The following is a 23,356-nucleotide window of genomic DNA, read 5'->3' on the forward strand; positions in this document are numbered from 1 at the left end:
GAAAGGATGACAGTCACTGGCCAGCTACACAGTCAATAATGAGAGCACTCCTTCCCCACCACTTCCCCCTCCCTCTCCTTACTTTAGTTTCTGTTACCATGCAAGCAAGCCCAGCTTGAGCTTTGAAACTCAAAATGTTTCGAAAATTTCAAAATGTTTCGACTTGCCTCGTTTTGTTTCAAGGCTATTTCAAAATTCTCTGTTTTGTTTCAATTTAGCTGTTTCAAGCTCGAAACGAGTTGAAACAGCATTGAAATGAAACTGCCGGTGAAATTTCACACAGCCCTAATTTATATGTATGTATGTATGAAAGTTTATGGCTTTGTAGAGAAGGAGGTGAGCTGGCTTATAGTTAGGCAGCCATGCTCCTCATAGCATATACATTCCCGCTAACAAGGGCCACTGTTGCCTCCCAAGTCTGGGGGGTCACCAGGTCGCCGACCGGGGGGGGGGGTCCCCTAATGGCTGATTGCTGAGCCTGAAATCACCAGAGACAAAAACTGAAGTACACTTCCCCAGTTTCACGCCTGGCATTTCTAGGGGGTGCATGGCCAATCTCAGAGGTTGCATGGCCAACCCATATGCATCACCAATGCCCGCTAACATCCCTTCCATTTGAAGAGGTGGCACCTTCCACATACCACCCGGGTTACATAACCTAAATCATTTAACTATATGCATCCAGGTCTATCTTAGATTAGTTTCCACCATCTTTAAACTGGTCTGTGTGTACCGAACTTATATTTGGTTATAGGTATGTACCAGTTTCCAATAATTTTTACTGGTGTAAGTGCTACATCTGTACCTAGCCTAAATTAATAAGTCACTAGTGAATACTATTACTAGTGGATACTACTCTCTATTGGAATCAAACCAGTACTGCATCACAGTCATTATACTGCTAAACAATAATGTATACTGTGTTATAAAAGAATAGGTATGATTGTATATACTTCACTGATCAAAAGTTCTAAATATGGATGTGGCCATTGCAGTAATGCTAGACTATGAATTTAGTAAACCACCTCCTCCCCTCCCACAAAAAATAGCTCTACCAATAAAAGCACAATTTTGAAGGAGCAATTACACCTCTACAGGGTCTTCTGTATCAGTCTGAGGTCACATCTCTTTCACACCTGTGATAAACATGTTGTTTAGACCAGTGGAAGGACCTTCTGCTTCTAGAGCAGGAGAGCATTATTTCTGTCTTTAGTGTCATTGTTATGCCACATAAGGACTATAGAGTACTTCCCAAGAGACCAGCTCTTTAATTACAATACCTTAGTAGAACCGTACAATGTCTTATTTGCTGGCTTAGGTTTCAATAACTTCCATACAAAGTTTGCTTGTGGTGGAAAAAGGGATTTTTCAGAGATGTGGTTTAGTAAATTTTGAGGCTATAGTGTGCCAAGAGAATATTCTTTGCCAGGTAACCAGCATATGTACTGCCAAGACAAATTGCCCATTATATCCATTTTCCATTATTTTGGCTATGACCCTGTATTTACAGGGGGAAAAAGATCATGTTAAACTACTGCAAATTCAGTTTAGATTATAAAATCAACTAACATCTACATTTGATTGTAAAATCAACTTAAATACATAATGTCTGTGTATTTATTTGCTGTGTAAGCCTCATGTGTATAATGTTTGAACATACAGTAATGAGGAATTTTTCTCTTTTTTTATAAAATGGTCCAATTCCACATATGTAACACAGGCAAAACTCCTGTGATGTTCATTTGGAGAGCTACTCCCATGAGGACAACAGGATCAGACCCTCCAAGAAAACCACAGTGCCCTCAAAAAGTCCTGCTTTCCTTTCTTTGTGCCAACCGTTCTGCCTTGCCTACATTCTGACCAGGCATATTTATTTTTATTCAATGAGGTTGGAACCATGGCACTAGAAAGGACCATAAAGGTCATCTAGTTCAACCTCCTGTACAAATGTCTGATTTGCTTTAAGGGGACACGTTCCACATACTTAATATGTCCAACTATGAATAAAGGAAGAGCTTTCATGACTAAAAAAAGTAGAAAGACAAGGAGCTTGAAATGAGAAAGGAAAGGTTTAGACTAGATGGTGCAAAAATAGTATTGAACAGTAAGAGCAATCAAACAGCAGAGCTGACTTCCCTGGAGCAGGTGGCTGATGCATAATTACTGGAGATGGTTAAGGAAGGATGCTAGTGGGAATGATATAATGAGTTCTTTAAAATAGATGGGAATAGGCTTAATGATTTTTCTGACCCTATACAGTCCCACATACTAGAAAGATAATTTCTTACTGTCCCCATATACTCACATTCCTTCTTGGTAGTAAAGCTGATCCATTCTGAAGCACTGCTGCCCACAGAATTGTAGGACACCACTCTCAGGTTGTAAGCTGTGTAAGGCTGAAGGTCACTCACGTTGGCACTCTGACCTTTCCCTTTATATTTCACTTCAGTTGGACCAGAACTGCAAGTCTTTGCCACTGACTTTAAGTAGGGAGGGCAATAAGTGTGCATGTGGAGCTCGTAGCTAGAGAGAAAGAGATTGACATTTGGATGAGTCTTATTTGACAAAACAATCAGGTAGCACACACTCTCCATGTTTTTTGGAGGCCTAGCTACTGGCTATTACTCCGTATCTTGGATCATCTTTATTGCCCCTTTGTGTACCTTTTCTAATTCTACTACATTCTTTTTAAGATGTGGGTACACCATGGATTTATATAACTGCATGGTGATGTTTTTTCTTTTGTTTTCTATTCTCTTAATGATTACCAGCATTTTATTGAGTTTTTTGGTGGCCACTGAGAAATGAGCCAATGTTTTTAGGAAACTATCTATAATGACTCAAACGTCTCTTTCCTTTGTCGTAACAGCTAGTTCAGAGCCCAGGATTATGTACGTATTGTTGAGGTTATTTTTCCTCATGTGCATATCTTGCACTTGTCAAGACTGAAGTTCTTTTCTGCCTGTTCATTTAATTTGCTGAGCTTTTTCTGCAGATTTTTGCCAGGAGCCTGGGTTTGACTACCTGGAATAATTTAATATTATCTGCAAACTTTGAGATTTCACTGGGCACTCCCTTTCCATGGTCATTTATGGAAATTCTGAACAAAACTGGGCCCAGAACAGATCCCTGTGGGATCCCAATTTCAGCTTTCCTTCATCCTGAAAAATGACCATTTAGGCATTTGTTTCCTATCTTTTAAACAGCTTTCAATCCAAGAAAGAACCTTTCCTTCAATCCTCCAGCAATTTAATTTTTTTAAGAGCCTTGGTGAGGGAACTTGTCAGAAGCTGTTGGAAAATCCAAATTTATTATATCAACTGGATGCTTGTTACCATCCTCAAAGGACTCCACAAGACAGGATTCCCTTTTACAAAATCATAATGACTCTTCCCCCAGCAGATCATATTTGGCCATGTGACTGCTGATTTTGTTCTTTATTATAGATGCTACCAACTTGCCAGGAATAGAAGTGAGACTCACTGGTCTGTAGTTCCCAAGATCACCCCTGAAGCCCTTTCTGAAGATGGGTATTATGCTGACAACCCTCCAGTTCTTTGGTACAGATGCAGCTTGTAAGGACAGGTTATATACTACTGCCAACAATTCAAACATTCAGAATATTACTAGGTATTTCCAAGGTCTGAAAACCTACAGGTAGCAGCCTTAGGTAGTGCAGAATACTGCTGCCTGCTTAGAGCTTGATCTTTTGCTCATTGAATTTAAGAGCAAAGCACCCAGTTACTTCAGTGAGATAAGACTAGGGCCCTCCTGAGTAGACCTGCTGTATGGGGGGAAAGGGAAAAACAAACAAACAAAAAAGGTGATGCTTGTTGTTGACAGATTTACTTCCAAGCCTAATTGAAAATGTTGACTTTGATCAACAAGACCACTTGTGGTCTAGATCCTCTCTGTTTCAGAAATTACTCCTTGGCCATTTTGTCTCTTTGAAATAAAAGACTTTCACTACTACCCTCTCTAGGGAAGTGGCTGGGAGTCAGAAATAGGATGTTCTTAGTGGAGGGCTCTTGATTCTGGAATCAATTTCCTGAACAGTATATCAAAAGTGACAGCCAACATGCAATGAAATGCTCCTCTACTCATGCAATATTCTCCTCAAAACAAATGCTAGAGAACAGCAAGCAGCAGTTAAGATTTGAGACTCTATATTCAGAATGGAACTTATGCTACTTTGGATATCATCATCATTATTTACAAATACATTAAGGAAAACTCAAGATAGGGCCTGATCTCAAAGCCCACTAACAGATTTGGCCAAAAAATTATATTAAAGGAAACAGTACATCTAATTGACCCTGCTGTTTTTGAAATTCTCAGCCAGACCATTATTCTTACCTTTTCATGATGCCATTGGGTGACTGAGGTGCACTCCACTGGAAAGATGCCATTCTTGAGGTTACAGTATGGATATGTGGAGGGGGCTGTTCTGAAGGTGGAGCTGGCTGAGTGGTCAGTTGAGCTACTGGCCCTTTGCTGCAACAGTTGAAACAGGTGCAGGCCTCTACACCAACAGAGTATGTAGTGAAAGGTTTAAGGCCATGTATTGTTTGCTGGGTGGCAGTCCCTTCAGACAACTGCAAAACGCAAGAGGGAACTTCAGACTACCTTATACTGCACAATGCACATATTCATTAAACATTCTGAGTTCTAGCATCCTTGATCTGATGTATCCAAGGAATCTAGAACTGACCCCTATCTTTCATCATCTATTCATATAGAGAGGAAGACCTCTGCAAAGGGATACACATAGGTAAAAGAAGGGGACTGAGATCTTTGTTACTACAGGACCAATGACCCTGCTATATTGAACAAATGGCACAGAGGGGTTATGGCCAATATTCAAGCCCTCAGGAAGAGAGAAATGGGCAGTGCTGAAGGAAACATTTTGGCCTAAATGCTACTATAGCTCAGAAGAAGCATGAGTGGCTAGCAACTGGGTAACATTTATGGCAGTAGATAACTGTGGAAAAAACAAACCATACTGCTTTCTGGAACTGTCTTTTCCCTACTTTGCTGTAGTCACATTGTAGGGGTAGCTTCCAGAGCCAAAGAAACTAAACAATGTGCAGAAAAAAGCAGTGTTGACATCTACCTTGCATTGATAAGGTGTAATTAAGCAAGGAAAACGGTACTGTTCATGGGCAGAGTCCAAAGGTTGGTGGTAAGGCAAAAGATCGAAAAAGCTCAGAGCCTGAGCCCTGCACAAGGAGAAATCCAACACATTCTACCATAACATATGAATGCCATTAAGTTTTGACAGAAAACCGTGTGGATAGTTACTGAGGAAGATGGTCACAACAAATGGGATGTGACCAAAGGCTTCTGATTCCCATCTGTAATCAAAGGGTACAGCACTTGACACTAAGGTACTTCCTTAACTGAATATTGATAACATCAATCTTAGTTTACTCATAGGTATGTACCATTTTTACACCAGCTTGCTGATCTGTCTTGAGGTATTCTTCAGCATTCCCTACTTTGCCCTCAGACCACTGAGGATTTCTTGCCTCAGTGACATTATGTGGGATTTTCTGTCAATGGCTGGATTCAGCCTTGTAACAGCCCACAGCGAAGAAACCAAGCATCTTTGCAGCCCTACTAACACTCAAGACTGTAGTAGTTCAACTTTGGCTGTTCAGCCACACCCAGAGAATGGCAGCAGATCTCCCTAGATGTGAATCTAGGCAGGAGACTCACTCCAAAACTAGTATTTTATGGTGAATTTACATATTATACTTAGGCCACACTAAATCTGTAGGAAGTTAAGTGAAGAAAGGTGCAGTGAGCATAGAAACATAGACAGTTCATCTGTAGAAAGGTTAGTATATGCTGTGAGCATTCACATATCAATGGTTTATACCATTTTTGTTTTGTTTTGTTTTGCTTGCACAACCACTAGACACTTGCCACTAGAGAGCTGGTGAACAGGTGCATGGCTAGGAGCCAGGACACAAGGACTCTATCTCTAATTTGGATAGGGGTTGGGGACTTAGAACAGTGTATCCTGGAATGCTGGAGGACTGCAAATTGCTTATGTTATCTCCATAGAGCAGACTCAGGTTACCCTAACATGATTTGGGTAGCATGGTCCAAAGTGAACTCTTGCCCGAAGTGCCATAACTTTCAGATGCTCAGAGGGCTGTTGGAATGTCTTAATAAGCTTTAATGTGCAGATGCTCATATTTTAAGTTCCCTTAATATGGTCTAAGAATAACCTGTGGGAAACAGGAAGACAGGGAGCCCTAATCCTGTCCTACACCCACAATGAGCAATGGAAGAACACCAATTCTACAATGTTCAGGGCTCTCAAAGGTTAAGTGAGTGATGGGATTGTTACTAACTTCATCCTTATCAAGTAGTTCTGTGCTGTACAGTATCATTAGGTTCCTTAAATGTACTTTAAATCCAGACTGCAGCAGCCCAAACTTGCAAATTCCCTGACTTCAGAAACACAGACTCCAAACACTGAACGTTGCCTAAGCAATTGGTTTATTGAGACTGAACTGAAGCGATGGCACCCTTTAAGCACCACCACAGCCTGGATGCAACAAAGGACTTTTTTACAAAGCATTTTTACAGATATGTGTGATCCCAGGCCTCCTAATGCTTGTTATAAATTTCAAATGAGGTAACATGGATTTTTTTTAACCCAGTAGTAACTATTTAAAACATCTGGCTCCCCACATTGCTTAAATGTTGATGATAGCATGTGTGGCTTTCCTCCTCACTTAGATTACTTCTTCTGCATACAATATGACAGGCCATAAAAAAACCTGCACAGCACTTTTAACATTTGTAGTTGAGCTACATAACAGGGAGGTTACCAGAGGGCTCAATGGAGCAGATACAGAAGAAAATCCTCAAACACCTGATATAGTATATTTTTCCCCTGATGCCTTTGGATGCAGTGACAAGGATAGGTTAGGGAAAGAAGTCATATTGCATGACTGGAGACAGATGGACACCCTTATGATGTATTAATTCTGTCACACCAGGTAAATCTGTCTTGCTAGCAATCCTTGAAACCTCCCATTGTAGGAATTGCTGGGTTACCATCTCTCAAGACTGAACCGAGGGAACAGAAGTCATTCTAAAACATTATAACATAATAACTAAGAGTTCAGTGATTTCTGACTGACTAGACTCCATGCCTAACCAACTGGTTTATTGAGACTGAACTGAAGAGATAGCTCCCTTTAAGGGCCACCATAGCCTGAGATTCTTCTCACATTTTTTTCAGTATATTACCACATAATGAAGGTTTTGGAGGCAAGGTTAATTCTTTTGAAAGCACAGGATTTAGCTAAGTACGGTGCCAGTCCTTTTTCAGCCAGAAGAAAGCATTACAGAGCAGAAATAAAACACACACTTGCATGCACATGGAAATGCACAAGCACACAAAAAGCTAGCGAAGAATAGAATTGAAAAGTCTAAACATATCCAGAGTTCAACTAGAAATATAAATTTTGCTTGGTTCATACTCACCACCACTTCAGTGCCTCTGGTGTTAGAGAACAGCCGGTAGAGACTAACTATGCCATTTGGTTTAAGAGGTGGGCTGATGTTTACCACAGCTAAGGTAGAAGCCACAGTGTGGAACTTAGGTGCATGAAGGCCTTCAGGTGGGGCAGGGCCTGTCCTACAGCGTGACCAGCTGCTTGGAGCCCGGCCTGCAGAATTTATGGACCATACCTCAAAAAAACACATAACAAAGAGCAATTTCTGAAGGGGTTGAGCCTGGTAAATGCTGAGCATTCCAGGGTGGTGCTGATTTGGTGAGACTGTTTAGAAGAAGAAGAAACTATGCTATAATTTAAGGCAATTGTGCAGCATATCACTAGACCCTCCATGGAGAGGAAATAAGCTCATACATTAGTGGAAGAACAAGAACATTTTTCACCATTGTCATCAGGGAGGGCAAGTAAACTGTATCCAGAGCAAGTACTTTTTCATTAGGTTTGTGCAAGGCTGAGCCTTTTTGTTTTTGCTAGGCAATATGCTATAGAAAGGAGCTTCCAAATTATACCCAGGATAAGGCTCAACAGCAAGTCCCAGAACATACAGATTCTGATGTTATCCAACCAAAAGTACTGATCCAGACTGCAATTCTGCCATTGTTCTCCACAAGTAGACACAGAGGCATAATAGGGCAACTTGGCATGGGGGGCAGCAGTGATGTACAGGACACGGACAGCTCCTGGGTGCTGAATAGACCCCTGTGTCTATGCCAAGCCCCAGTTAAATTAGTCTGGCTCCAATTGGGATTTTGATTCTGTTTACTGATTTAATTACAGGAACAGGGCTTTATTTATTTAAGCAATTTGTAAGGAGAAATTACTCTATTAATGCTATTAATATAATCAATCAATTGGCAACATTTTCTGTAACTTGTAAGATAACCACACTTTTCTGAGTGTCCTATTTAAGTCAGAATCTCTAATTTATTCATTTACTTTTGCAAGAACATTTGCTTCATTGTCAAAGCACAAAGACAGTAGCTTCAGCTCTAAGGTTTCAAAATTCAACAGCTTGAATTAGGCCTGATTAAGAACTACATGTCTCTACGAACTGTGCCTACTGATTTTGTCAGCTTCCCAAAAACAGACTGATCTGCAGACTACATAAAAATCAGCACTTATTAAACAGAGTCTCCAACAAATCTGCATGAAAATTAAATTTTGCTTTCATCAAGGAGTGAATAAACATATGGAAGGATGTATAATCTTATTTATCAAAAACCATTTGTATAATTAAACACGAATATCATAAAAGGTTGCCTTAGGTCATCATTTGCATGAGTAAGTAATTTGTAGCATGTCAGGTACAATAGACAGAATAGATGGATGTGTGAGTGTATAGGGTTAAATTAGGCTCAATATTAGCCAACCACATAGTGATCAATCAGAATGATAGATCTAAATGGCAATACAAGAGGACTGTCTGAGTGATTTTTAGTATAAGTATTCCTTAGTAAGCTTTCATGTTGAACAGTTCTAACTACAGTAAAACATGTTCTTATGTAATCTCTCCTGGGCAGGTCTTCTTTTTTTTAAGTTTGCATCTTCCTATCTAAACTGACCCTGGAGAACTTCTACTAGTGTTCTGAATTTACAACAAGTTTAAAGAAGCCTAGGACATTTCAAAAGAGGGCTCATACTGGAAAGTAGAGATTTTCAATGTTGTGATCTGAAAACCATAGGCAGCAGTTAAAGTTAAGGAATTCAAGTTATTTCCTCACACTGTTTATAGTACATAATGCTATTAAAGGACACATTACTCATCACTACAAATGAGACCCTAAGCCCAAAGGTTTGTGCAGAGTATTTTTGTTTCAATGACATCTGTGATATATCTATAGTGAACTCTTCATGAAGCCAAACTCCTTTCAGTTTACTGCAATAGGTCAAACCCTCTATCTCATTTCAGCCCTTGCTGCTATAGAGATTTGCCAACTGTAGTTCATTTTAAAGGGGCATATTTCTGCATAGAAGGACAGTTCTTAAGAAGGATGAGGTTCTGAATGACCCACCTGTATTGACTTAAAACCAGACTTGGAGCCAATGCTCCAGAGTTCTATTTTAAGCTATGGGAATAAATGTGTGTAGCATTAACGAACAAAGCTCAGATCTACAAAAGGTCCAGCAGTGTCAGGCAGAGATAATCAAGCTACTCAAGCAAGAACTGGAAGTAGTATAGCCATGTTAGCCCAGCATTGTGCATATGCTAATTAACTTACTGAGAGGAGTTTTGTACTTGCAAGTTATTGCACCCACTAAAACACTGAAGAGAAAGTCAAGGACCTTTCAAACATGTTTTACCTAGTATTCCTGAACATTAGAACATATTACAAGGATTAATGCCAGGTAAAACATGTTGAGTGTATATATATTTATACAAGGTATATTTTACTTTAAAAAGCCAGCTGCGAACATACATATAGGAGGGGGAAAATGACCATGGCACTAGATAACCATTGTAGGTGGAGGCACTTCACAGAGAAAAGAAAACCCATTGAGCAAGGTACACACAACTTAAATTCCCTGAATATATTATCTCCAACTCATTAAAGCTTACATCATGGTTCGTGGCTCAGAAGTCTGCCAAAATCCATATAGCCCTCAAAGGGTGTATTATCTCCAGGAAGCCAGGAGGGGGCTCCCAAAGCATCTCCAGAAGGAGTTATTCATACCTCTTCATCAATTCGCTGGCCACCTGCCCAGACAGCACTTTGAAGTAGGGTCAGAGAGAGAGGCTCTCTGGAGGCAATATATTCAGAGAACTAGAGAATTTCACTTACAGGTAAGTAAGCTTGTTTTCTTCATAAATGGGTCTCTAGAGCCCTCTACTCGTAGAAACTGGCAGCAGCAATCACCCCAAACAGTCATATGACAGCCTCCAAATTAAACAGCATAACCAAGAACTGGCAAAAATTATGTTCCAAGTGACAGCTCGGCAAGATCTCAACCACAAGGGGTGGCATAAACATGCTGCAAAAAAATGCTATTGCTCTCATTCCATGAGCCCAAACTGAATAAACTCTGACTTGTGATAATATCTATGGGGTTTCCCATATATCCACTCTCTGAAATTCAGGCCCAGTTCTTTCATGAACCTGGATATTGACAACTCCCACTGATAGCATTGAAATCAGTTTATCCCTCAGATGTGGATAGAGATCATGGTACCACAGATGTTGGAAAAGGAACAAACCTGTTAGGTCACCTAATCTACCCTCCTACCTGTGCAGAAGTGGTCACTATAATATTTTTTAAATTCAGGTCTTCACAATGGGTTTTAAAGAAGAAAACTGATTTTCTGTTATCAAAGTATGATAGGAAGCAAAGTTATTCAGTTTACAGGAAATGTAACAGGAATTAAAGGAAAAGGCTAACTCTTACCCAGCACTGTAGCTGAGGTGAACCTCTAGGGGAAGAAAGGTATTTCCATCAGCAGGCAAACAAAATGACATCTCATCTTATGAGATAATAGAATGTAAAGCTGCTGCCAAAAATAAGCACTGACTAGTCAGGGAAAATTAGCATAAAGAACAAAGGTAGTCCAGAGTTACGATACTGGGCATAGACCAGCAAAGAAAACAGCTTTTGACCATCTACTGCTGACTGACTGAAGGAGTGCAGTCACAGCTAATTCAGTGGCAGTTTTGTGAAGAGGGTATTTATGTTCTTCACGCTATATTCATGAAAGTGGCACAGCTACCAAAGAGCCCTCATCTTCAATTAAATGAAAGCTCAAAACAGCATATGCTGTCAGAAGGCCTGGTATTCTGTAGTCATCTATGTGTCAAAGACAGGCACAGAAGACCAGCTCAAGCCTCAATTTTTGCACAGATGTACAAGACATAGATGAGATATAAAGGGCCAATTTCTCTACCCCTACCAAGGAATCAAGTGCAGTTGAAGTCCTTCCAGGGAGCCCAGAGTCTCTATGTATGTAGCAGTGACATTGGCTTTAGCCAACAGGGACCCTGCAGCTCTGTTCCATGTCTGTTGGCAACCAAGGGAGGAGTGCATCCCTGTAGGCGGGCCCTGTAGCTACATGCCCCTTCATTCCTAACCTTTTAGTATTTCTTTCTCGGTTTGCAGCCAGCCTCTAACAGTATGACTTAATAAATGTGGGCTTTTTGCCATCACTCAATAGAGATATTTTTGTTCTGATAAAAAAACAGGATGTCTTTGGTGCATGACTCATATTCAGATTAATGGGACTCTGTTAACATGTCCTAGTGCATCCTGTTAGTAACTTGTAGAAGCTGGACTGGATGCTCTATTTCAGATAAGCTGTACTCTGCACAGGACTCAAAGGGGAAGGAGAAAAGTAGTTTTAAACAGTCTCTTCATTTCCTACATTTTTGGCCCCGCTGGGTGAAGGCAGTATTGCCCCTACTATACATTACAGTAGTCCGAAAATGCTCTATTATCTACAGTGACTCTCACAAGCTAATTTTGCAACCAAAATTATTGGCACAGCCAATATACTTTAGGTTTGTCTGTAAAGAGACACACAGTTCAGAGCCCACTAGTATAAATGTTTCTCAGTATAGATGTGGCATGGCCTTGGAACATTGTGCTTATTTCCACATAATACCTGCCCTGAGAAGTACTGATAAACTAAAAGTCTTCAGAGAAGAGCAATGTAAAATTTTGATGGTGCTAAATAGACTGCCTGATGAGGAAAGATGAAAAGAGGTAAAGAGGGTATACCTTGGCTATGAGAAACAAAAGGGGGCTGTGACAGCAATCTATGAATTCTTGAAAAGCAAAGATATTGAGGAACTGTTATTCAGTGTTGTAAGAGGGGCACAGTTAGGATTAACCAAATGAAGGAAAGATTTAGGGAGAATTTTCACAATTGAGGCACATTAGGCTATAAAGTCTTCATAAGAAAAAGATGGACTTTTCAAACTGGGAAATATGCTATGGAAACAATCCTGAACTGCCTGGGAAATGAACTCACTGGTAGTTAACAGGCCTCTCTATCTGAGCACTTAATTGGTTATTATAGGATCATCCTATTATTGCATAACTTGAGCATATCACAGCACCCTTATGAGGTGAGATATTATTATTAAACTTGTTTTACAGATGGGGAATTTAGGCACAGAGCACTCTACTGACTTGCCCAAGGTCACTCAAGAAGGTTGTGATACAATTTGGAAGTGAACTCAGAGCACCAGACTATGGTTCTATACAATCATCACAGTCCCCCATGCTACAAGTTAGGATGGGCTAAAAAGGGGGCATCATAGACTTCATGTTATAACAAGTCTGTCCCTTAGTAGCCTCCTTCCTTTTTAACAAGTGTGTGGTCTTTTCACAGTTTAAATCTTCCTTCAGTAATAAGGGCACTATTAAATATTCTCATCTGCATCAGGTCTTGATTTGTCAGCTCATAATGAATGTAGTTTAAAAGACTGGAAAAACTTTCTTTTCCCTCCATCACTAGAGGGACACTTGCTAAAACAGTTACAGCTAGAGATCTACAGGCAGGGGTGGATCCAGAGCGGATGCAGTAGTGCAGCTGGCTCCCTCCCCTCTCTTTCTTTTCAGACCACACCATGGGAGCAGCAGCCAGGGACTTTTTAAAATCCCCAAATCAGGTAAGAATGTCACCCTCTTCCTTCCCCTCCATTCTCAGTGACACATCTCTCCCCCTCCTATTCCCCACCTCCCCACTTGCCCATGCTGCTATCCCCATCTAACCCGGGGGTGGAGGGAGCTCTTGAGCCACCCGTCTTAGTCCAGCTGGGCTGCCTGAGGAGACACTCAACCAGGGACAGTGGTGGTGGAAGGTGGACTCCCCCTTCCTACCTGTTTCCTGCCAGTCTGGGAGTAGGCTCAATAAGGGGGAAATACACCTGACACTGTCTGCCAAGGCTGTTGCTGTCCCTGACTGAGCCTGGCTTCCTGCGCAGCCTGGCTGGAATGAGGCAAGAGCAGTTTTGAAGCTTCCCCCACTCCTAGGATAGCAGCACAGGAAGGGAAGGGGGTGCCGAGAGTGGGAGGAGATTCTTACTTGATTTGGTAACTGAAAGCAAAAGGTCCCTGCTGCTTCTCCCAAGGCATGGTCTGCTCACCCATGGGCGGGGGATGGGGAGGGAGAGTTGGGAGCAGGGGTGCAGCCACTCCTGAAGCACCAATTGCTACTCCCACACTTCCCCTTTACAAAATCCTGGATCCACCCATATTTACAGGTATGCCTGGCTTTAGGGACCTTAGCACCCCAAAACAAGGGCCTAATATCCAAAGCCCTGCTGTCAGAACAGAGGTTTCTGAACTTGAGAAAGCAAAGATATTTAAGAGCACCAGCACAGATGAACACTCTGCTCCTCGGCCCTCCCAAGGCACGGACCTGACAATGCAATAGATATTCCCAACTAACTTGATGAAGTCAGATGCAGATGTCCATATGGCTTGTGACAAACTCTGCCTAGCAAAAGCTAACTATTGAAGCTGAAATTGCCTTATGCTAAGCACTCATGAATCCTTCAGTGTAGCAGTCAGTAGTGGGGAAAATTGATTTACCATTGCTAAAGAGTTAAGGACCTAAGTAGAGTGTTTCTAGAGGTCTGGGATGCCTTTTAATAAACAGTGCTCATGTATATACAACAGAACTAGCAAAATCCTTTAGCTATCTTTTCAGTAGGGGAGAAATTTTCAAATCCTGTACAATCTAAAAAGTGGGGAAAGCACCCTCCTACTTACTACAGGACATCAGTGTATCCCTTCTATAGACGTCCAGGATGCTATTAAACAGTTACTGCTTTTTACCCAGTTTCCAGCCACTGATTCTGCATGAATATGGATCTAAGCGTTCTAGTGTAAGTCCCCTCAATATTTCTCTGCAACAGGTTATTTAGTACCTGTAAGTCAACTTACATACAAAGGCCCCTTTCAGAGCTGCTCTGAATTCTTGCCCTCCATCCTACCCTCATGTGCTACAAGGTTTCCATAGACAGAAAAGACACATTATCCAAGCTTTACTCTTACAGGATCCATGTTTAACACACACTTTGAATTTGAAAGGAGCAGGTTCATGCTTAGGCCAAGGTGTTCAGAAACAGCTGCTGATTTGGGCTTCTTACTTTTTCAGTGCTTTATTTTGGACACCTTGAAGACACCTAATTTTCAGCTGTGTTTCTTTTGACTTCAACTGGTGTGATGGTGCATATTCTAAATTTGTGTTAACCCTACTTTGATCCTCTAAACCCCACTATCTAGCTTCACTATTAAAACATTAACAGTCATAAGGTGCTAAACCATTACTGTGAAAAAGCATCGTGACAGCAACAATTTGGGGATTAAAAACAGTGGTGTGAACATGCAACCGAAGCTCATCTCACATAATGCACTATTGGACCGATAATTAATAGGAGATGTAAGCAGGTATAACTCTGAAAGCAAGACAATTTAATAATTTGTTTCCTATGGGTATATAATGAGATAGTTATCATATTCCCAAGAGAGAGATAAGCAGATATTAAAAGGTCTTTCCAATACCTGTAATGGCTAAGGGCAACAGCTAATTCAATAGATTCGATCAAAATCACCACTTCTTTCGCTGCTGCTGATTTATTACTTTGGCTGTAGTTAGTCATCACTCATTTTAGTTTGCTTTTCAGTGCTCATAAATTATGCCTCATAAATAAAAAGATACAATCAAGGAAATCATATCAATTCATCTACAGCCCTTGAGTATATTTTCCCATGGTACTCACACTAATGTCTTTTTAAAGGATAGCTTGTCATGACTTTTGAATATGTCAGAATCTCAATATACCAAAGAAGGTTTTGCCAGAGCTGTGCCTTAACAGGTTCACAGCTAATGTGGGAAGCTAATAAATCTGAAACAATACTGTTATTTAGTTTAATGAATAAAACTCTATTCTTGATTGATAAACAGTTTGCCTGTGGGCCTGCCTTTGGGATGATGTTGCCATGGACATGCAGTGGCATATGGAGGAGGTTTCCAAATGTGGAAATGCATGAGGCAAAAATGCCTCTTATTCCTAAGTGCACACCCCACAAGGGACATACTCATTGCCAAAAGAGGTATCTGAAATGAAGAAACATTTTTTAAAATGTATTTTATCTAGGATCAGAATCTGGCCCATAATCATTACTCCTTCAGTTCACCTCTAAATTAGATGATCTGTTGTGCAAAAGCTAAATTTCTGCCATAGACCCATGAATCAAGAGAAGAGGTAAACTGATCCATCCAGTGACATTAAATATGACCTAATTTTTCCTTAAAACCAGAACTAAACCTTTAGAATTATATCACTGGCTTTTTGTTGCAGTTGTTTAACCATTTGCATGCACTTCTGAACTCCAATTGAATATGAGATCAGAAACCATATTGCTGAAATACCAAATACCCTATTCAAATGGATCGTGGAATACAGGAAAAACCTGGTAACAAAAGCTTCCATTTTGATTGAAATTAAAGGAGGAAAAGAGAGGACCTTGGGCAAGGGAGCAAAAGAAGGAAAGAAAGAGCTATGTCTTCACATTTTGTCACATAGCTTTGTAAGGAAAGGAGGAAAAATATTAGGTGAAAGTGTAGGAAGTAAAGGGATGGGAAGTAAAGAGATGTAAATGAACAATAAAGATTATTTTAAATGAGTGAAAAACCATTTCTGGCCAGTGAAAGGAACATCTCTTTCCTTTGCCTTCTCCTTCCCTTGCCGCCCCCTGCCTCCCCTCCCCCCCCCCACACTGCCTTTTAAGCTGCAACAGTCACTTAGTTGTTTGTCAACAGCTAAAATGCTACCACCAAGAGATGAGCCAGTAATTTATCAGGCAGGTCATCAAACAAAGAATATAGCTTTTATTTCTCAAGGCAACAAAAAAGAATCAAGTGCTCTTCATTTTATATAGCAGGGCTCAGCATATTAGTAACATTATACCCCCCAAATGTTGGGAATATAAACTGTTTCTGTCTTAAAAGCAGCACTTGAAACTCCCTTCACCACTTTTGCAGGTATCTCTCCAACTGTATTTCCTGAACCCTTCACTAAGCCTTAGTGAAGGATTGTAAGTAAAACTGGCCAGTCCTGAGTCAGGGATGGATGTGACAGCTTCACCTCCTGCACTGGTGAAGGGGGCAGGCTCATGGGTCTTCGCAGTCCCAGATCTTCCCACTTCCAAACACCTCCATACAATCCTCACAGAGTACAGCTACAAATCCTGGGGTTAAGACCCCTAGAAAGGGCTACATCACCTTTCCATCACCTTTCCTGCCAGGCAATATTTACATGGGGCTGCATCCCTAATTCAGAAGGAAACATTAACTTGGAGAGCACAAGAAAAAAAGAAGTCCCCTGTTTTCTGTCCTGGATATTCAACCTGATTTGGCTTAGCCAAGGTAGTTAATCCCATGTCCATTTTGATGTAGGGAGAAAAAAGATTACATTATATGCAATCTTCATTTTTGTTTTGCCAACTCAGCCTCTTAACTGCCCTAGTCAAAGGGACTGTCCTTCAGCTGAGGAAAACAAGACGGTCCCATCATTGTGGCTTTTAGATTGGCCATATGGGCTGTTATAAAGCAACATTACACTGTCTACTCCCAAGGGCCTGTGTGTGTTGTTTCCAGTGAAAGGGCCCAGGAAGCAGAGACTACACCTGGAAACTAAACAGGGCTAGCCAGATCCTTGGTTGCTGTAAATCAGGGGAGCTTTACTGAAGACCTCAAAGTTACATTGATTTATACCAGCTGAAGATCTGTAGTACAAATCTTCAAACGACCAGATTGTTGAACACATTGTGTTCAAAGAGGTGCCTAGGATTTTCACAATCCTAAGTACTCAACTCCCGAGGAAATCATTGCAAGTCAGCAATATAGGTTGCTTAGAAAAATCCCATTGCATGCCAATCTATACCTTCTGGCACTTAAATACTGTTAAAAAGCTGGCCTCATGGGTATATCTACAAAGGGCAATATAGTATTGTGGAGAGGTATCTTAGCTTGCAGAAACTATATATCACGTGAGCTAACTTGCCTTGCTGGGAATCAGGGTATACTTGGTCCCTGCTCCTGACATGGAATAATTGTAATACAAATGCTATAAACAGTCCCAGAGCAGGGACCAGAACCAGGGTCTCACCTCCCAGATAACTGCTTTCTCCACCAGGTTACAGAATCATGCTCCTTCACTTTCTTGTTCTCCTTCTGACTCCATGAATCTTGCTTTTGTTGGCTGCAGTCATTCAGTTTTCACAGAAAGGTGCTCCTCCTGGCAAAGCTCAGCTTGGGGGTTAGGGCACTCTCATGGGAGGTGTGAAACATTGGTTTGGCACAGGTACAGTGCCAGTCTTCAGGCAAATGGTAGGGTTTCAGATTTGCCCCTCTCCTCAGTGTTTCCCACTGGCTATCTCAGTGGCCTTTCTTAGATGCCTAACTCTCCTTCTTTCACTGTATAGGGTATCCAGGTGCCTACCTCAGGTGAGTAACTTCCATCCCCAGACCAAGGCACCTGAAGGTCCCTTGTCATCTGGCTCTTAGGAAATTTTGAAGATGTTACCTTTGACCTGCTCTAATCTGCTGGGCTGACAGGCAGTTACTTGTGTTTCCATTAAAACATACCAAGAAAAGAATGATACCAAAATTTCTGGGCACAGATTTGATGTTAATGTTCTACCCATCAAACTAAATCTTGATAACTGACATTTCTAAAAATGCTGCAAAGGGCCCAGTCACAGCACTTGGATGTTATCTGCATTCAGCTGGAGGAAATTTAGTTGCATTTCAAGTTTTATGTCCAGCAAACAAGCCTCCAATACAGAGACAGCAGAATCAATATTGAGCTTAAGTGAAATATAAATCTAGGTTTCATCAGCATAATAGCGAAAGCCAAGCCCTATACTTATGAATAACTTGTCTCACAGGCAACATATAACTTGTCAACAATGGAGGGCCTAAGAACAGATCCCGGAGGGATGCCACAAATGACATCAGCAGAAGAAGAACACTTTCAATCTCTCTCTCTCTCTCTCTCTCTCTCTCACACTCACTCACACACACACACACACACACACACACACACACACCCTCCTCTCACTGAAAACAAATATATAGCTGATAGCTGGGAAGGAGCAAAACAGATTTGTGTTGCTGTCAGAATAGTGTAGTTCAGCTACTGAGTGGAACTAAAACAACAGATAGTTTCTACCTACCTCAAATGCAGCATTTTAGTGTAGAAGAATTAGAACAGGCAGACAACCTAAGTCAGACATCATCAATAAATCATTAAAAACCTTGACTCAAAATGGACTTTGCTAGGAATAAACATCAGAAAGCTACACTGATTGAGATATCAGGTAATTAAAGGCTGGTGCAAGTAAGAACACAGCACACATCCACAAATTTCTAATAAAAGCTTTGGAACTTAAAATGCCCAGATCCCTAAGATTTAGAAAGTCATGGCCAACTACTGTGGGTGAGGTTAATCACTGTAGAACCAGAGTTATTTGAAAAAAAAATCCCCGGAGATGTCATTTTCATAAATTTATGGCTGCAAAAACATAGGCAACACTGTAATCAGCTAACCTGTAGCATGAGAAACAGAGCTTTGGACTTTTTGCTTAAAAATACAGAACTACCTCTTTTCAGCTGAGGGAGAATTTCAGTGAGTAAAAAGGGCTTGTTCCCCTTGTAATTCCTCTTCCTTCTTCCTCCCACCCCCACTCCTGAAACATACATGTATCCCCACACACACTTGCATTTGAAAGCCTGTCTAATTTTATTCCAACTACATAGTTGGCCCAGTAAAATATATCGCCCTTAGAAATCCCCTTGCCTCTCACATGGTTTCTGGACCATCACAGATACATCACTCTTACGCTACCCCAAAAATACTTGAAACACAAATATTTCACCCTAACATATGCTATTACCAGAAAAGGTTTAACAGTTTTGGCCACAAAAGAATTGCTGAAAAATAAGTCACTCAAGTATTTTAAGTGTGAAAAGTTTTCCATTCTCTAAGTGGTGTTTTCTATTCTGGAAAGAATCCTTTGTCCTACTAAGTTCACTGAAATTTAAGGAAGAAGCTATATTATTAGTAACTGAGGGAAATCAAGTCATTGGAGACTCATCATCCATAAAAGGAAACCCAGAGATGTCATACAATTTCCTCAGAAAAAAAAATAATGCAAACTATTCTATCCTTCATTCTGTGGTCACCTAGGAATACTCCTCTAAGTCTGCATCAGGAGAAAAAAAATAATCATAATCAAGTTGTAAACAATGTTCTTTCAAAACTTGGCAGTCAGTATTTTTTCTATCAACATTTCAGTTTCCATTAGTTTTGACATTGCCCCTGTAGAATCCTTTCTTTGCACAAACTGGAACCACTAGGGGCTTGTGCACCTGCCTAGACTACTTCTATGCTGTGCCAGGGAGCACCATGATGAAACACTCTCCATCCACCTGCTCTTGCTTCACATGCATGAGATCCTAGGAAGGAAGCTCTACTGCCTTAAAGGAGTCTTGAGCGTCTACCACTAAGCACACCTGTGATGGGCAGTTGAAGAAAGTCTCTGGACACATACTTGGAGCTGCTCTAAGATGGTTATGCTACTTCATTTTGGGGAATTGGTGCATGGAAAGTGAAGCAAGTAAGTTGGGTATACTTCACAGTGGCACAGTTGGACAAGGCATGAAGGCATTGTTAACGTGTTCAAAAGCTCCATAAAAAGGAGGATCAAGCGTCTTCTTCCTTTAGGTCTTAGTATCTGGTCAGGGACTCCTTCAATAAATTGTACTGCTTGTGCAGTCCTGTAGCTAAGAAATAACTTGATACAAGACCAATCCAGCAAGAACAGCACTGTGTTGGTTGTGGAACACAGATGCAAAAGGAGCTGGTATGTTAAAAGGGCATTCATATGCAAAGGAAAGAAAACCCAGAACAGTTCAACAATGAGGCTTCAGTTTATTCATGCATAGCACGAGATTGAGTTGGAGCAGCCCTGGCTGGCTGGGGGCTCTGGGGGTCATCCTGCTAGCCTGGGGCTGCTCCGCCTGGCTCAACATGCTGTGGAGGGGCTGTGTGGGGCACAAGGGACCTTAAGCACAGGGCTAGCCAGTAGGCAACACTCACACTGTAGCACCTTCATGACCCAGCCAGCCCATATCTACTTGTATTTACAAGTACAATCCTGCTGCAGAGTAAGTTATTTTACTCTAGTCTAATAGGGGTGCACATATAGACTCTGAGATGTTTACTGTGCAACTAATTAGTTAACCACACAGTAAACATCTTGTTTAGATGTGCCCAGTATCACATAAAAACATGATCTGAATTTCAGAAAATTATAAATTGCTATGCAGTCTATACATATATTTGAGATCAAATATAGGCCACGCTTATTAGTAGTTCTGTTTAATGGAGAAATATTAAGCAGTACTGTTTGAGTCTGACATTAACAAAAAACAACCACAGACCGAAGAAACTCATATACCCTAGGACACTGTGGCCACACCTACACAAGACACCAACTGCGCAGGGGCCCATCACTACTATGCAATAGTGTCATATGGCAGCAAGCACAATGTCTCGGGCTACTGCACAGTCCGTGTCATGAAAAAGCCATTCAGTGATGCTACCGTGCAGTAACTCTGGTTACTGGAATGAATGATTATGTTTAAGCAAATTGAATCTTGAACGAATTTACTCCTGGAAGACTTATCTCCAAGATCTCAACTATTTAAAACAAATTTGCACTAATTATTTCTGTAGAACCAATTTTTAAATGATATAGAGCGAATTTGAAAATCTTTTTGAAAAGGCTATTTTTTAATGAATATGAAATCTTATTACTTTAGGTACTGAAATTCAAACCATTACTGTACATACCCATTTGCTTACTTATCCCATTTCATACCTGGTATTCATATTCAGTGTAAGGCAGCAAACTGACATCTTTGCAGGAGGTTGAAGACCCATTATAGATAAGTACCAGGTCTAAATTTATGTGCGTATGAGTGGCTAGTCTTCTGTAAAGCTCGTAATATAAAATCTTCCCATTCTGTTGTTGTGGGCCTGTCCACAGAACAGAACAGACTGACTGGAGTCCATCAGGGCTCATTTGTACTTCTATGAGAGGGGCAGGCTGCAGTTCAGGGGGGGCTTCCAGAGTCTGTGTGGATGCCCACTCACTGGAAGCACATCCCAGCAATGTGCAAGCTTGAATTTGTACTTCATACCTTTGGGAACACAAATAAGAAAGCAATCCATATAAACATTGTTCACGTACATATCTACAATACATAAGATTAGAAAGTGTTGAGAAAGTGACTGAAATCCCTTTTTTTTTTTGGCCTTCATATATTTGAAGAAGAAAAGAATTCACATTAAAATGGTCAACATGAGTCTGATCTCACAAAGTGACATAAGCAATCTCATTTATCCCAGTGGGTCTACACATACAAGTAAGAGTCATTGGATAGCAACATTATTATTAATAAAAATGTGATGCAGTAGTGTTTACATTTCTTTTATAGTGAGTCTACATATATTCTACCTTTACTTTCTATTAAACAAAACACAAGTGCTTGCCAGAGGAGTTCTATGGATTTTGTATTCCAATTCTTTATTCATCCAGGCTCAAAAGACAAAAGTGTTTCCAAGGAACACAGAAATCTTCCACTCCACTTGCCTGAATCAGGCAGAATTTGGATTCTAATTCCCCTGCATCCAAGTTTGTATAGTGGGGGTTGGTGGTGACAGGTTTCACTGAGCATATGCTGATAGGTAAATGGTGCTGAGAGGACAAATTTCTGAGGCTGACTGAAAGCTATTTTGTAAATGATCAGTTGTGTACAATATCAAAAATACAAACAGATAGAAAAAGAAAGGAAAATGTAAATCAAATAGAGATATACTCCTTCAACACTCCAAAAGGCAGGAGATCAACTCTAAGACAAAAATAAATGATTGAGTTAAAATTTTCCTGGCTGGAGTTGAGGCATCTTCATGATTGATAAACCAGCACATAACTGAGCTAATGCTGGCCAAAAAGATCTTTCTTTTGGTACAGAGGGCCAGAGTGAAAGTATGCTATATAATAAAATGGATTTATTAGCATTTGGCTTCTGGATGTTCTAACACAGTCCAGGAGAGGTGCAGTTGAAACACTTAGGTTAAAACAAAAACCCAAAGCTTCCAAGAAATTATAGACTGATGAAGCCTTAGTTTCATTTTTTTATATATCAGTGTTAATACTAAGAGAAGATCAAGAGCCAGATCCTGCTCCACCTATTAGGCATCTAAGAGCATCTGTGCATGTGCTCCGCAGCGGTGGGTGGAAAGAGGTGTTTTAATTAGAGTGGCTCTTGGGAGCCGTTCTAATTAAACCACCTGCAGCATCTCATGTATACTATTCAGCATCCCGAATTTCAAAATGGCAGTGGGGGTGTTTTAACTAAAGCTTGTTCAACAAGTTTTAGTTAAAGTGCGTTTGCCTCCATTTTGAAATGTGGGGACACTGAATACATGAGATGCTGCAGGATGGTGGATTAATCAAATCTGCTCTGACGCATTCTAATCAGAATGCATTAAAGCATGTGTAAAAGTACCCTAAGTAAGCTTAAGTTCCTGAGTGCTATTCTATTCTGCCGTTCCTGAAAAATCAATAAATACATCCAGTTTTTTAGCATCATTGTCTTATCCTTAAAGGCTGAGGCCTTCTCTACACATGCAGTAAAAAGTATGACTGGATCTAATGCACGATCCACACAATCACACCTCCTGCCGTTCCACACATGAATGGCAAGAAGGATGAATGTGCAATTGCACATTAGATCCAATTGCATC

At 40.7% G+C, this 23,356-nt stretch overlaps 1 protein-coding gene across 1 annotated transcript in view; it reads right to left on the bottom strand.

Annotated features, from left to right (window-relative positions):
* USH2A (usherin) overlaps positions 1–23,356 on the bottom strand; it is a 652,515-nt gene that overhangs the window by 27,453 nt on the left and 601,706 nt on the right. The window contains exons 63-66 of the mRNA XM_019549473.1: positions 21,426–21,747; positions 7,507–7,713; positions 4,357–4,595; positions 2,306–2,523 (exon numbers count right to left, since the gene is read on the bottom strand). Of these exons, the coding sequence (XP_019405018.1) occupies positions 2,306–2,523; positions 4,357–4,595; positions 7,507–7,713; positions 21,426–21,747 (986 nt within the window). The remainder of the gene's footprint in view (positions 1–2,305; positions 2,524–4,356; positions 4,596–7,506; positions 7,714–21,425; positions 21,748–23,356) is intronic.

This window comes from Crocodylus porosus, unplaced genomic scaffold, assembly GCF_001723895.1.
Source record: "Crocodylus porosus isolate Cpor-Errol unplaced genomic scaffold, CroPor_comp1, whole genome shotgun sequence".
NCBI classification, from domain to species: Eukaryota; Metazoa; Chordata; order Crocodylia; family Crocodylidae; genus Crocodylus; species Crocodylus porosus.